This window comes from Odontomachus brunneus, unplaced genomic scaffold (assembly GCF_010583005.1).
Source record: "Odontomachus brunneus isolate Ranch 3 - 2012 unplaced genomic scaffold, Obru_v1 Obru_scaffold_020, whole genome shotgun sequence".
Taxonomy (NCBI): Eukaryota; Metazoa; Arthropoda; class Insecta; order Hymenoptera; family Formicidae; genus Odontomachus; species Odontomachus brunneus.
In genome coordinates this window covers 1691699-1705624 of record NW_022639470.1, presented here as the reverse complement: position 1 = coordinate 1705624, position 13926 = coordinate 1691699, and the positions used below count along the sequence as shown (strand labels likewise).

Sequence of the window (13926 nt, the reverse complement as noted above, 5' to 3'; positions counted from 1 at the left end):
AATAGACAAAGTCATAAAAGACTATAAACTTTGAGTAATAGTAAAAAAGTATAACTTAAAAAAGAAAAAATTCACTTTACCATTTAAGATTTAATTAAATTAATTAAATTTATGTATATATATAAAAATATACAAATTAACACAGATAGCCAACTATCTGTGAGAATTCTCTATAATCTTCAATTCATCTCTGTGCTATCTGGGTCAACATTTTCTCATTAACATATCTTTGAACATCATCCTATTAACTGGATAATTGCAACGATGTAATGCTCGTGAGTAAGAAATGGTAGGACAATTTTTTATTAAAAAAACATTTATTTTAATGTTAAAAATAATGTTTTTTTAACGATATAAAAACGTTTAAAAAACATTTTCTTCAAATGTTAAAAAAATATTTTTATAACGTTAAAAAAACATTTCAAACATTAAAATAAACGTTTTTGTAGTGAAAAAGGGGACTTATTTATTCTTATTGTTTCATAAAAGAAACTATTCCTAATTTTCTCACGTCTTATAAACTGCTAGAAACCGAAGGTTGTCAAACACACTCTAAAAAACTTTCGCAAATCTTCCCTCGATAATTTCGAATCCGAAGAGGTAGCCGGCAGGCACCCCATCCATCCATCCTGACTGGCGTTGCTTAACGTGACGATCGAGCGGCACGCGGTGATTCCAATGACTCCAACGATGTTCTTACGATTTTTGCTTATAAAATGTATATTTATATTGCTCACAATATATTATAACATACCTAGCAAATACGCGCGTTGATTCACCTATTTTATTTAATATCTCTAAAGTTTAAAATAACATTATTTAAAAAAATTAAATGTTTAACTAAATTAACTTGGAAAAACACTTAAAAAATGTTAAAAATAATGGAATAATTCCTCTTTTTTTATTAGAAAATATTTATTTTACATTTATTATTCGTTTGACATAATGATTTTCATAAATATTTTTCAAACATTTTTTAAACATTTTTAAATTATTTATTTTACATTTATTATTCGTTTGACATAATGATTTTCATAAATATTTTTCAAACATTTTTTAAACATTTTTAAATTATTTATTTTACATTTATTATTCGTTTGACATAATGATTTTCATAAATATTTTTCAAACATTTTTTAAACATTTTTAAATTATTTATTTTACATTAATTATTCCTAGAAAATAATAATTTCAGTTAACATTTTTTAAACGTTTCTATATAATAAATATTTTAAAAATGTTTTAGCCCTGATAATGCAAACTGCAACGTTTGCGAAACGTCGGCATATCGCTGATTCAAGACACGGCTCCATTCCGGAAGCTATATCTAGACATTGTATTAATGGCCGTGAAAGCCTCAAATCTAGTATTTTGAAATGTTATATAAATAATTGTTATATAAATATTTATAATTGAGAAAATGAGTAATAAATGAAAAAAAAATATTTTAAAAACGTTTAAAAAATATTTGCTTCCGATTGGGCCTGGATATAGAGATATATTATGAAAAACAATTCAAATTGATAGCATTGTTACAGAAATTACTGATCTATATGAATATCCAACTAATAGTAAAAAATATTGTGAGTTATTTCTCACTTCTGACATTATTATTCATGATAGTGGCGAGAAACCAAAATCCTTAATTCCGTCTTTGCTAACACAGGGCTAAAAGATATAGGAACGGTCGGTTATCGCATCCCACAACCGAAAATCGGTATGGATTCGATGATAGCAGTCGAGATCAAGCAATCATTAGAGTAAAAATTTGATGTTTACCTTACTGCATAGGAAATTCGGAATCTCACTGTCGAAGAACTCCGCAAAATGCCTGAAACAGATAAACGATAAGGAGTCTAACCGAAACGAGCATATTGTCGGTACGGAGGGAATAAAATTTTTAGAATTCTTCATTCTTATTAAAATATGCTGGAAAACAAATATACGTATTTCTCTAATTTAAATAGTTTTTTTAATTTAAGTGATACGGTTTCTAGAATAGACAAACCTAGATTATCATGTATGTAATTATATTTTGCTATTATATTTGTACGTACAGGTAATAATGTGACAGCCGACTGCAGATCGGCAAATAGGGATATTATTTGCACCATGCTGCAAACATGTCACGGGTGCTTTGATTTTTGGAGCTAATGAATTAAATATGCTTCGATTCCAGGTATAAGAAATACCCTTTCTCTGCCTGTCTTCTGTTTTGTGGGCAGCTTCAACCAAATATCCGGAACAATATTTAAATTACTTAATAGCCGAATTAGCAATTTTATTCCCTCCGTACCGACAATATGCTCGTTTCGGTTAGATTCCTTATCGTTTATCTGTGTCAGTCATTTCGCGGAGTTCTTCGACAGTGAGATTCCGAATTTCCTATGCAGTAAGGTAAACATCAAATTTTTACTCTAATGATTGCTTGATCTCGACTGCTATCATCGAATCCATATCGATTTTCGGTTGTGGGATGCGATAACCGACCATTCCTATATCTTTCAGCCCTGTGTTAGCAAAGACGGAATTAAGGATTTTGGTTTCTCGCCACTGTCATGAATAATAATGTCAGAAGTGAGAAATAACTCACAATATTTTTGTAAAATATATTCAAAGAAAAAGATATGTCCATGAAATAAAATATGCGATTCCATGAAATGAAATAAAATATCGATTGCGTAAATTTGTAAAATACTATCGACACTTTTCTATTGTACTAATTGAGAATCCAAGGATTCTCTAAGAAATACTGAATTATAAAATTAATGTCAAATGCAGCTTATCTATTTACTATATAAAATTGTCATTTTAATTGTACATCCATTTTCTGATTACTGACGGAAATGGGGCGTCTTCAGCTTATCTTTCAAATTTGTTCAGTTGATTATAAAAGATATGTATACGGATATATTTTTTATTATAACGCATCTTGTAACCGTTCTGAACGCGCATTTTCTCGATTCTGATGTCATCTAACAAGTTAACCACGTCGATGGTAAACATATCTTACGTAGATACTACAGTAATTAAGAACATAAGCAGAAAACATAAAAGTCACGTCACACGCAATAAATATTTTCTATCCATGAAGAAACAATTAGTCATGATGTCGTTTGCAACGGCCTCCAAAATGTTCATCGCTCCGCTTAGACCCGCTTCCTTCTCTGCCACAACCACGATAGGTCGACTTTACACCAAGAAAGCATCTAGCGACTGCAGACAGGACAATATTCTTTGCTGTAATGTACCTCCAATAACTAATTCCTTATTGTCCTCCAACATGTCAGCAACGAGACCAACATCACCCACCGCGCCCCATTATATAGCCATCCCAGGGAATCCATCCTGCACTCTCTTCTCGCAAATTCTCTCCATGATAGAATTGGCCATACCATAATTAGTTTGTCCGGCATTTCCCCGGCCGCATGAAACAGACGAGAAAACTACGAAGTGTCGAAGATCGGGGCACATTCTTCTGGATAGTTCGTCAAGCGTCTTTGTGACCCTCGCTTTCGGCTAAATCAATATATGCTACTAGGAATTATGTGCTCCAACTATAGATATAGAAAAAAATAAATTGACATAAGACACTGACATAAGACATAATTGATTTAAAAAAATTTTTTTCTTATTCAACATATCTGAACATTATAATATCACACAATATATTTATCACACAATTACTTATGTAATAAATACTTACACATGTACGTACATGGTTAACTATATTGATCCCATTTCTTTTTTTTAATTAAATTAATTTAAAACATCTGCATTTTGTTTAAGTTAATATATATTTTTCGTTTTGTAGTTTTTGCTTTGATAATTTTTGTTTGGGTCTTTTTTGTTTAGTACTTTTTATTTTGGTATTTTTTGTATGGTTGATATTTATCACACAATACATACTTACACAATACACTTGCGTAATAAATACATACATGTATGTACTTGGTTAATTATATTGATCTCACTTGTTTTTTGAATATTTAAAATCTGTACTTTGTTTAAGTTAATATGTACTTTTTGTTTTGTAATTTTTGTTTTGATAATTTTTGTAATGGTTTTTCTTGTTTGATACTTTTTGTTTTGGTATTTTTTATTTGGTACTTTTTCTTTTAGTATCATTATAATCTGTAGCCAATATAATCTATAGTTGCAGTCAATTATATGCTAGATATATAGATATATAGATTATAGGTTAGATGCTATGGTTAGATGCTACGATTAGGTTCATTCATAACATGTACACTTTCAAAATTTTAAAACTAAATATCTCCGAAACTATATGCGATCCCCATATAGTTGTATAGGAAAAAGTTACTCAGAATTTCATTCTCTATAACATATTTCAAAAAGAAAACAATCAGAGGTGTGTATCCTTTTATGTTAAGTTTTATCTTATAGAGTTTTGTTTAAAAGATAAATATGCGTTATCATTACTCCATCGATCGTTCTCCGAACCAAGATCGACCTTATTCAAAAGTTAAACTTTTGATCCTTGAGAAACGACAATTTATTAGAGAAACTTTCCCTTCCATACTCGATGATCATATCGGCAATTCTCGTGATATAAACTTCGAACAAATGATCGCCCAGCAAACACATGGTCGGGATATAGATATCGTGCTAAATTCTTTAGCTGAGGAGAAACTTCAAACGTCTGTTCGCTGTTTGGCGAGAGGTGGTCGATTCCCAGAAATAAGAAAACAGTTTAGTTAAACTTTTCGACTTTCTTGCAACATTTTTATATTATCACAGTTGGGAAATTCCCCGGCGATACCAGAGATCACAATTTCCTCGCCCGGTGGAACTTTCACGTATGGATTAAACCGTTTACTGCTCTCCATATTTTTGGTTCACTATTAAATCGAGTTCTACTCGAAAAAGTAACGTTTTCAACTGTTTTCGACGTAACGAATACAATGATCAAAATAATTCTTGAATAAATCTGCAAGCTTGTTTTACAATAGAGTTTTTGAATGCGAGAAGTTTATCTAATAAAATAAAATTTTGTAATGACCTCAATTCTTCACTATTCAATTCTAATATATCATTATATATTAAAATCAGTAAATACATACTTACATACTTGATCCTGTTGAACGTAACAAACTTTTTGTTAGACATTTATATGATAATATCTTCAACGCAACTGCCACAATATAGGTCGTACTAGCTTTTTATTTACAAATATTCTCACGTTCTGAATATACAATGTATTCGTACTTTCTTTGTGTCTCTTTCTTTCTTATTCTTTTGTTGTTTGCAATCTGACATCGGAAAACCAATCTGTTGTAAGCAATAAAGGTCAAATATTATAATTCTGCCACGTGTCACATAGCTATTGAAATTTGCATTTTGCGTCGCGCATTTTAAGACTTCTGACCTGTCGCATTGTCTATCTCTTTTGACGTCAGAAGCGAGAAAATAGATACTAAAAATTCTTGCAAAATACAGAGTGACCAATGAGAATGTGTTGAAAGTAAACGGTTATTACTTCGTAAATAGGCTGAATGGAATGAATAAGACGCCATTTTGTAGAGGAAACTTGTTAATTTTATTATCATATATATGAAAAAGGAATATAATAATTTAATAATTGAAATATATATTGTAAAAAAAAGGAAAGAACCTTTATGTTAAGAATTCTAAAAATTTCATATTAGTTGGATATTTACATGGATCAGTAATTACTTTCGAGTTGGAAAGTCTATAGCTGCATCCACTAAACGAATAAATAATTAATAATTAGCCGAAGAGAGTATTATATACAGTGCGCTTCCCAACTCGCTAAGCTCTTTGGACGCTTTAGTATTAAAAGTAGATATCTTAGGCCCGATTGCACCAACGTTATTTTGGCTTTAAGTGAGACTTAAATCTGTAAGTTTGTTGCACCAATGTATAAGTGACACTTATAGTGCTTTAAGTTGCACTTATATTAAGCGATGATTCCAATACCGCTTAAGATACTTTAAAGGATAGAAATTGTTGTTGTAGCACACCATTGATCGTATTATCACTATTCTTATGTACATCGAAATTGGTGCGTGAAGCAGTTAGCTTTAAAGTTTAATATTATAAGAAAGAAAGCAAGAATTACTCGCGAGTAATTACAGGTAATTATATCTAAACAACAAAAATGGATATAAATTACGATGTGTTAGAAGACGAAGAACGCATACCATTTAATTATTTATGGAATACTGCGAAATGTACATGTGCGTTATAATTATTTTAAAGAATATGAAGAGTTAAATTTTTTTAGACGATTTCGATTAAAAAAGAATCTGTTATAAATATTACCTTTTAAGAAAAAGATAAAAAAAATCGTCGAATTTTTGCGCTCCGTACTTACGTAAAAAAACTGTTGTAAAAATAACCATACAAAAAACTGTAGTTAAAAATAATCCATACAAAAAAAATATAATAAAAATAATAGTAAAAAATAATTCGTACAAAAAATTGTAAAAAATAACGTACACAAGAGTTGTAGTAAAAAAATAATTTTTACTACAAAATTAATGATATCAGAAAATTTCCGCCAAGTGATTATGACCGTACAAAAAACTGTAATAAAAATAATAGTAAAAAATAATTCATATAAGAAAACTGCAGTAAAAAATAACGTACACAAGAGTTGCAGTAAAAAAATAATTTTTACTATAAAATAATGATATCAGAAAATTTGCGTCAAGTGATTATGACATCGTACAAAAAAAACTACAGTGAAAAATAACGCAAGAGTTGCAGTAAAAAAATAATTTTACTACAAAATTAATGATGTCAGAACATTTGCGCCAAGTGATTATAATCACTATTACTTATTATAACGGCGTTACTTCCTAAATCTGTATCGTATTACAATGCTATATTTGTACTTGAAATGACCAAGTACACAAATTATAAAAAAAAAAAAAATAAGTTCAAATTCACAAAAAAAAACTTCGCGCGCCCGGGTGACATCAAGATGCATCAGAGAATTTTAAGACATATTTTATTCCACGGTACGATTATAGAATACTTGTAGATAACATTGGAATTGTTATTGCAACCCGGGCGCATCAAGTTTTTTTTGTCAATCTGAATTATTTTTCTTTTTTATAATTCGTGTGCTTGGTCATTTTAAATACAAATGTGAGATTGTTAAAATGGCGTTTTATTCATTCTATTTAGCCTATTTGCGAAGTAATAACCGTTTACTTTCAATACATTCCCATTGGTCACTCTGTATTTTGCAAGAATTTTTAGTATCTATTTTCTCGCTTCTGACGTCAAAAGAGATAGACAATGCGACAGGTCAGAAGTCTTAAAATGCGCGACACAAAATGCAAATTTCAATATCTATGTGACACGTGGCAAAATTATAATCTTTGACCTTTATTGCTTACAATAGATTGGTTTTCCGATGTCAGATTGCAAACAACAAAAGAATAAGAAAGAAAGAGATACAAAGAAAGTACGAATACATTGTATATTCAGAACGTGAAAATATTTGTAAATAAAAAGCTAGTACGACCTACATTGTGGCGTTGAAGATTATTTTTTACAACAATTTTTTTGTATGAATTATTTTTTACTATTATTTTTATTACATTTTTTTGTACGGATTATTTTTAACTACAGTTTTTTGTATGGTTATTTTTACAATAGTTTTTTTACGCAAGTACGAATTTTTATTATAGTTTTTTATACGGGTTATTTTTAACTACAGTTTTTTGTATGGCTATTTTTACAACAGTTTTTTTACGTAAATACGGAGCGCAAAAACTCGGCGCTTGTTTTACTTTTTTTTAAAAGATAAGTTTTTTTGGGATATCATCCATTTTTGTACAAGGACTACATTGGATATTATAATCTTGCACTACATTAATTAAATAATTTTTTTTTTTTATTTTAATACGATATATATATAATAACTAAAGGAAATAGAGTTTTAATTTATAGTTTATTATCCAGTTAAATGTAAAAATGATATTAAGGAAATAAAAAGATTCAATTTGTTAATAAACTATACTAATAAACTATGATATATACAGGGTGTCCCGCGCAAGACGTACGAAAAGAAAAATAGAAGTAGAACACATAAAAGTGAACAAAAATTGTACGAATTTCGCAAAACGATATAGGACTTTTATGTTCACATCAACCCATTCTATGTCCCCACTAAATGCCCGGAAGAGAGTATCTCACACTCTATATACCAGTTATATAAAAAGTCATAACTTTAAAACAAATAAGAGGTCCTGTTGACCTCTACCTTGATTTGTTGTAAAGAGAAAACTTAAGTACTGCTAGCTTAAGTCTACATGTAAAAAATATGTTTAAATTTAATATTTTTAATAAAATATAATTATTTAAATTTTTACATTGCTGGCTAATTTTAAGTTCAAAAACATCCATCATTTTAAGCACTACAGAATAGCCCTCGTTAAATATGCTAGCAGCAATATATATACAGCTATTTTTATTATTTTAGTGCTACCATGTAATTGTTTGGGAGCTAGTCACCAGATCATTGTGTTTAGACTCTCATTAGCATTCTGTGTATGCCCTCCCAAACATCTCTCGGCCACTGAGAAACGTTAAAGTCTATTGTGCAAAAGGGATTAATGCTGCAATTCCAAGCAGAATCGTAAATCTCGTTCTCGTAAAAACTTATTCTCGTAAAATTCGTCAGAACTTATGAGTAGATTTACAAGTCTATGCAATATCATATGTCGTACAATCACTTGTAAATATCGTAAATTATATGAAATCGTAGATATTTATGAGTAATTTTATGATATATGATATTACTCGTAAACTCGTAAATCTACTCATAAGTTCTGACGAATTTTGCGAAAACAAGTTACGAGATTCTGCTTAGAACTGCATAAGTCGAGAAACGAGAGGGGTTCGGTCAAAACGTGCTGGGCGGCTTTTATACTTGCGCGCGGCGCAGGTATAAACGTGTTCATAGTGCCATTAATACTTTGAATTAATACTTTGAAATAAGCTCGAAAACTTTAGGATTATATTCTCCATAAAACAAGAATTCGATTTAAGTAAAAAAAATCAATTTTTTCGATAAGTTACATGGAGTTCTTCCCTTAAAAGTGAGTGCGCAAAGAGTTTGTTAACCAAGGAACCGGCTATTCATCTCTTCGTCAACAATGTCGGAGTGATATTGTGCCCATTCGAGAAGACGGAAGACGGTTTCGAGATGCAGCTGCAAACGAATCATCTCGGCCACTTCCTCCTGACGCTCTTGCTATTGCCGAAGATTATGTCCTCGGAACCTAGTTGTAAGATATTGAATGTGTCATTGAGACTTCATCTTCTTATTTAGGCTCAGTTGGTTGCGTGTATGCGCGAAGCTGCGATTATTAGTAATACGTCACGTTTGCAGTAAATCAACGGTCGCTAAACTCAGAGTAAAATATAGTAATGCCAACTATATGAGTGATAATGATGAGTTTTTTATACGTGGAATTATAATGTATATAACTATAAAACATTTTATTAAAATATATACATTGATTCTAGATATAAAACTCGTTTAATTGTCACTTATACAGGGTGTCCCATTTTAAATTACGCACCTGAATATCTCGTCAGGGGAGCCACCAATTCGTGAATTCACCTATTGTACTAAAAATTTTGTACAAACAAAATCTAATTTTGTATAATACGATATTTAGCTGTACATTCATGACGTTCAAGACTCTCACGAGTGAAAACATTCTTGAACTTTCTCACTTTTGACTACTGGAGGGCCGATATGCGACAAACGCTCGTTTTACGAGCGAAAATATTAATATATTAATATATATTTTGTTTATTTAACATTTTACATGCTTTCGGCACGGAATGCAATGTTTGCGAACATCGAATAGCGAATGACGACCGAGTTGTAAAGCAACTGTGGGACCAAAGTCATCTTCTGCATTTAGAACCCGAGGGAGATCTTCATACGTTTTTGCAAACTGTATCGCGGTAAATAGCATATCCGAATCATTATTGAAACCATAATATGAACAAATATATTTATATATTGAATAAAAAAGCTTGTTACAAACAAATCAACTAATATGATCTGCAATTTTTCGACGATTTATTATAACTTTCGTGTTTAATAAATCAGAGTCCTCATTTCTATTGCCACGATAAAAATAAAGAACTCTGATTGGTTAATTTTTTTTATACGTTATATGCATTATGTTTTTATGCATAAATGTGTGCTTCTCGTTTTATTGGTCTAGATAGTTTTATGCTATGCATATGCGCTTATCCGCTTATATGCAAATTCGTCTGATTATACCTTTAAGAGTTATATTATGCGTCTCTAAGAAAAATAACACAACTTCGGACAGAATATCATATTTATAGTTATTATATTGATATGAACACAGAATATATATTTGATAAATGTTATTTAGAGATCGATGGAATAAACGTATACAGTTAATATTATGTATGCAGTTACGTATGCAATTTAAATTTTGGCAGAACTAAGAACGGGATTGGATCGATACTTTGATTTTTTTTAAGTGCGACGTTTTTCTACCGGCATATAATGTGATTTTCATTCTCATGTTATAAAAATAAGAAACCTATGATCCTGGATGCACTGTCATCATGTTATAATTTTATTTGGTTTAGTTATTTACCGGGTTATTTGGGGTTAACATCAAAATTTGTCGGTTGGCACCGAAACATTTGGAGGTCTAATCCGAAAGATTGAATGTTAACACTTAAAATTGGGAATGAGTATTAAAGTTTGGGGGTTGACACCAAATCATTTGGGATCTACCCTGAAAATTTGAGGATCTACTCCAAAATTTTCAGGGTTAACATCCAACTTTTATGGTCAACCTTCAAATTTGATGGTCAACCCATAAATTTGAGAGTTAACCTTCAAAATTTTTGGGTTTTTTCGTAAGGGTACTGCATAAGTCTTATAAATAAATTACAATAAAAGACATAGAATATAGGTCTGTTCCATACGACATGTACAGGGTGTTGCACTTACATACAGGTCAGTACGACGGGTTGCCTCGTTGGCAGACGCGTTTTCTTTCCTATGAAGTTTACTGCGCTCAATTGCGCGCGTGACAATTTCGCAAAGGTCTACTATGACATGGTACGCGCGCCTGCCGACGAGGCAACCCGTCGTACTGACCTGTATGTAAGTGCAACACCCTGTATAAGCGAAGTATGTCTTGTGGGCAAAACTGCAATTATAATTGGAGCAAATAGTGGTATCGGCAAAGAGACCGCCAGAGATTTTTACGTGAAAGGCAAGCTGATATTCAACACATTGAAAGAAAATAAGGATATAGTCTGACGATTAATTTGAAGATTTTAACAAAAAGTAAAGAACTTTCAGAATTTTCAGGAATTTCATAGTGTGTTTCAGAATAAGAAACATACATTCTTTTGTAAGTGTTCGATCCTAATAAGAAGAAAACGATGTTAAATTTGACTATATATCGATTCCATTAATACTAGCTGACAGTAATATTACATGAATGTTTCACAATTTCTCATTCAGTGATATAACTATTGCATACAACACATGTGATATTGCACAAATATTAAGTTGGAAACTATATTAATGTAATATTATTTCTTGCTTTTTATTAAGAAACAATAATGTTTAGAATAAACTCGGGTATTATGGCCATATTGGGAAAGATGGCTATAGGCTGTAATTTCTTTAATAATTGTAAAATATTGCGTTTGTATAATCAGTCACAAAGATAATCGATATTTATCATAGTATATGTGCGTATATTTGAAAAAAATGACAAGGTTATGAATATTATACTACAATAAAAAAAATAATCTTGCAGTCATAGCGAAAATTATCTAGATATGAAAAATTAGCTAAAATGGATAAATGACAAATAAGCACTGCGATATCGTATATGTTTTGTATCTAACCAGTATAGATGGCAGAGACAGAATTTATATCGGAACCATTTGTCAAATTTAGCAATAAGTTTCTCTGTAGCGCTCAATCAGATTATACCAGTCACACTTCTTCTAAAAATGACTGTGATAGACAGAAAATACTAGCAATGAGAGATACAAACGAATATACAATCCTTACACCCAATACTGTTTATGTAACCTTACCGACAGAACACTAACATTTTTCTGCAAAGTTTATGTCGTATTAGTTACACAGAATTATAAATGCTTTTACGCAATGAAAGTACGTGCAAAAATAATTAGAAACATTATTCAATATGTGACGAAAACGAACAAAAAATTTTTAATGTAAAATCTCAAGCTGCACTGATAGAAAAATGTATGATATTTGGAACTATAATGGCATAGTAAAAAGATTATAGTTAGGAATATCTTTTTTATAGTAAATGTCACCATAATGTTTATAATATTTACAATATAAACATAGTATAACTGCCTAAAACTTTTACCAAAAATTCTAATTATTTGAAATAAAAAATATAGTAAGGCAGCAAATATTAAATGGTAAGAGAAATTAACTATTTTATATAGTCAATACAATTGGAATATTTAGAAAATATGGGTACTTGTAACTATATTCCCAAAGCGTGCTTTACTATACACATAGAGTAATAAGATGGTGACTATAAATGTGTGTTCATTCTGCTATATCTTCGTGTTTAGATAAACTATAAATATATGTTTGAGGCCAAAACGAATAAAATATAGTGAGATTATAGTTATTCCAACTATTTTTTTCTCTCAGTGTGTCAGTAATATCTGCCTAATTCAAAAGTTCCGTAGCTTGTACATATCGAAAGTGTGAATGCTCCAAACAGAAAAATTTTGAAGAACATTGCTCTGCCTTCGCATTTGCATTTGGAAGCTTAAGAATATCAAAAAAATTTGCAAAAAGATTTCTACACATATATGGTTAGGTTTTCCGTTGAATATGGTAAAACAAAGCAACACACATTCATGTAAGTTCTGTATATATAAGAAATGCGAAAAGGATAGCGTGATTATGTTAGTGACGATCGTCTCTGCATTATCGACATTGTTTGAGTTCTTCATCGACTCCAGCATCCCTTTAAGGGGATTTTATGTCGACACAGGTAGAAAGAAGTAATCTTTGCAAAAGGATTCGGTGTCATGACAGTAGCTGTTCCTTGTTGTTTCCGTCTCATATTGGGCAATACTCCGCTTCATTTTCGCAAGTACTTTCATCATGCAAAAGAGTTTTTAATTCGACGCAGGTAAAAAGAAGTAACCCTTGCAGATAGATTCGGTGTCATGATAGTAGCTGTTCCTTATGGTGATAAGAATAGTATCGTTTTCGTCTCATATTGGGTAATGTTCCACTTCATTTTCGCACGTACTTTCACCATGCAAAAGGGTTTTTAATTCGGCGCAAGTAAAAAGAAGTATTCTTTAAAGAAGAATTCAGTATCATGATAGTAGCTTCCTTATGGTTTTCGTTTCATATTGAGGAATGCACCGCTTCATTTTCGCACGCATTTTTACCATGCAAAAGGTTTTTTTATTTGGTACAATCAGCACCATAAAAGTTTTGCAAGGGGAGTCGATATCACGTCAAGGATATTTTACAAATATTACTTTATATTGACTTGACCGAATTAGAAACGTATTTATATGGTAAAAGTACATGCGAAAATAAAATATAGCATTCCTCACTCAGAGATGAAAATGATGTTGAATTATTGCCATCGTGACACTGATTTCCTTTTGCAAAAATTACAGCGCATTTATATAGTGCTCCAATTTATATAGTAAAATTATATGCGAAAATATAGTGAAACATTGCTCAGTGTGTAACGAATATAATATCTCAAATTTTCATTTAAAATAATACAGAAAGCTCACATATTAGATAACATTTTTTTCAAAACAATATTCGTAAATTATATGAGGTGTGGCTATTAAATAACGAGACTGACGTTGTAAAAC

The 13926-nt window shown here is 30.7% G+C and overlaps 1 protein-coding gene and 1 pseudogene across 1 annotated transcript; one reads left to right on the top strand and one right to left on the bottom strand.

Annotated features, from left to right (window-relative positions):
• Nucleotides 1-1340: 1340 nt before the first annotated feature.
• On the bottom strand, nucleotides 1341-3516 carry LOC116841997 (annotated as a pseudogene).
• A 2626-nt stretch (nucleotides 3517-6142) lies between these two features.
• On the top strand, nucleotides 6143-9982 carry LOC116842029 (retinol dehydrogenase 11-like). The gene is made up of 3 exons (XM_032810669.1): nucleotides 6143-6215; nucleotides 9075-9301; nucleotides 9902-9982. The coding sequence occupies exons 1-3, from the start codon at nucleotides 6143-6145 to the stop codon at nucleotides 9980-9982; spliced, it is 381 nt and encodes a 126-aa protein (XP_032666560.1).
• The last annotated feature ends 3944 nt before the right edge of the window (nucleotides 9983-13926 follow it).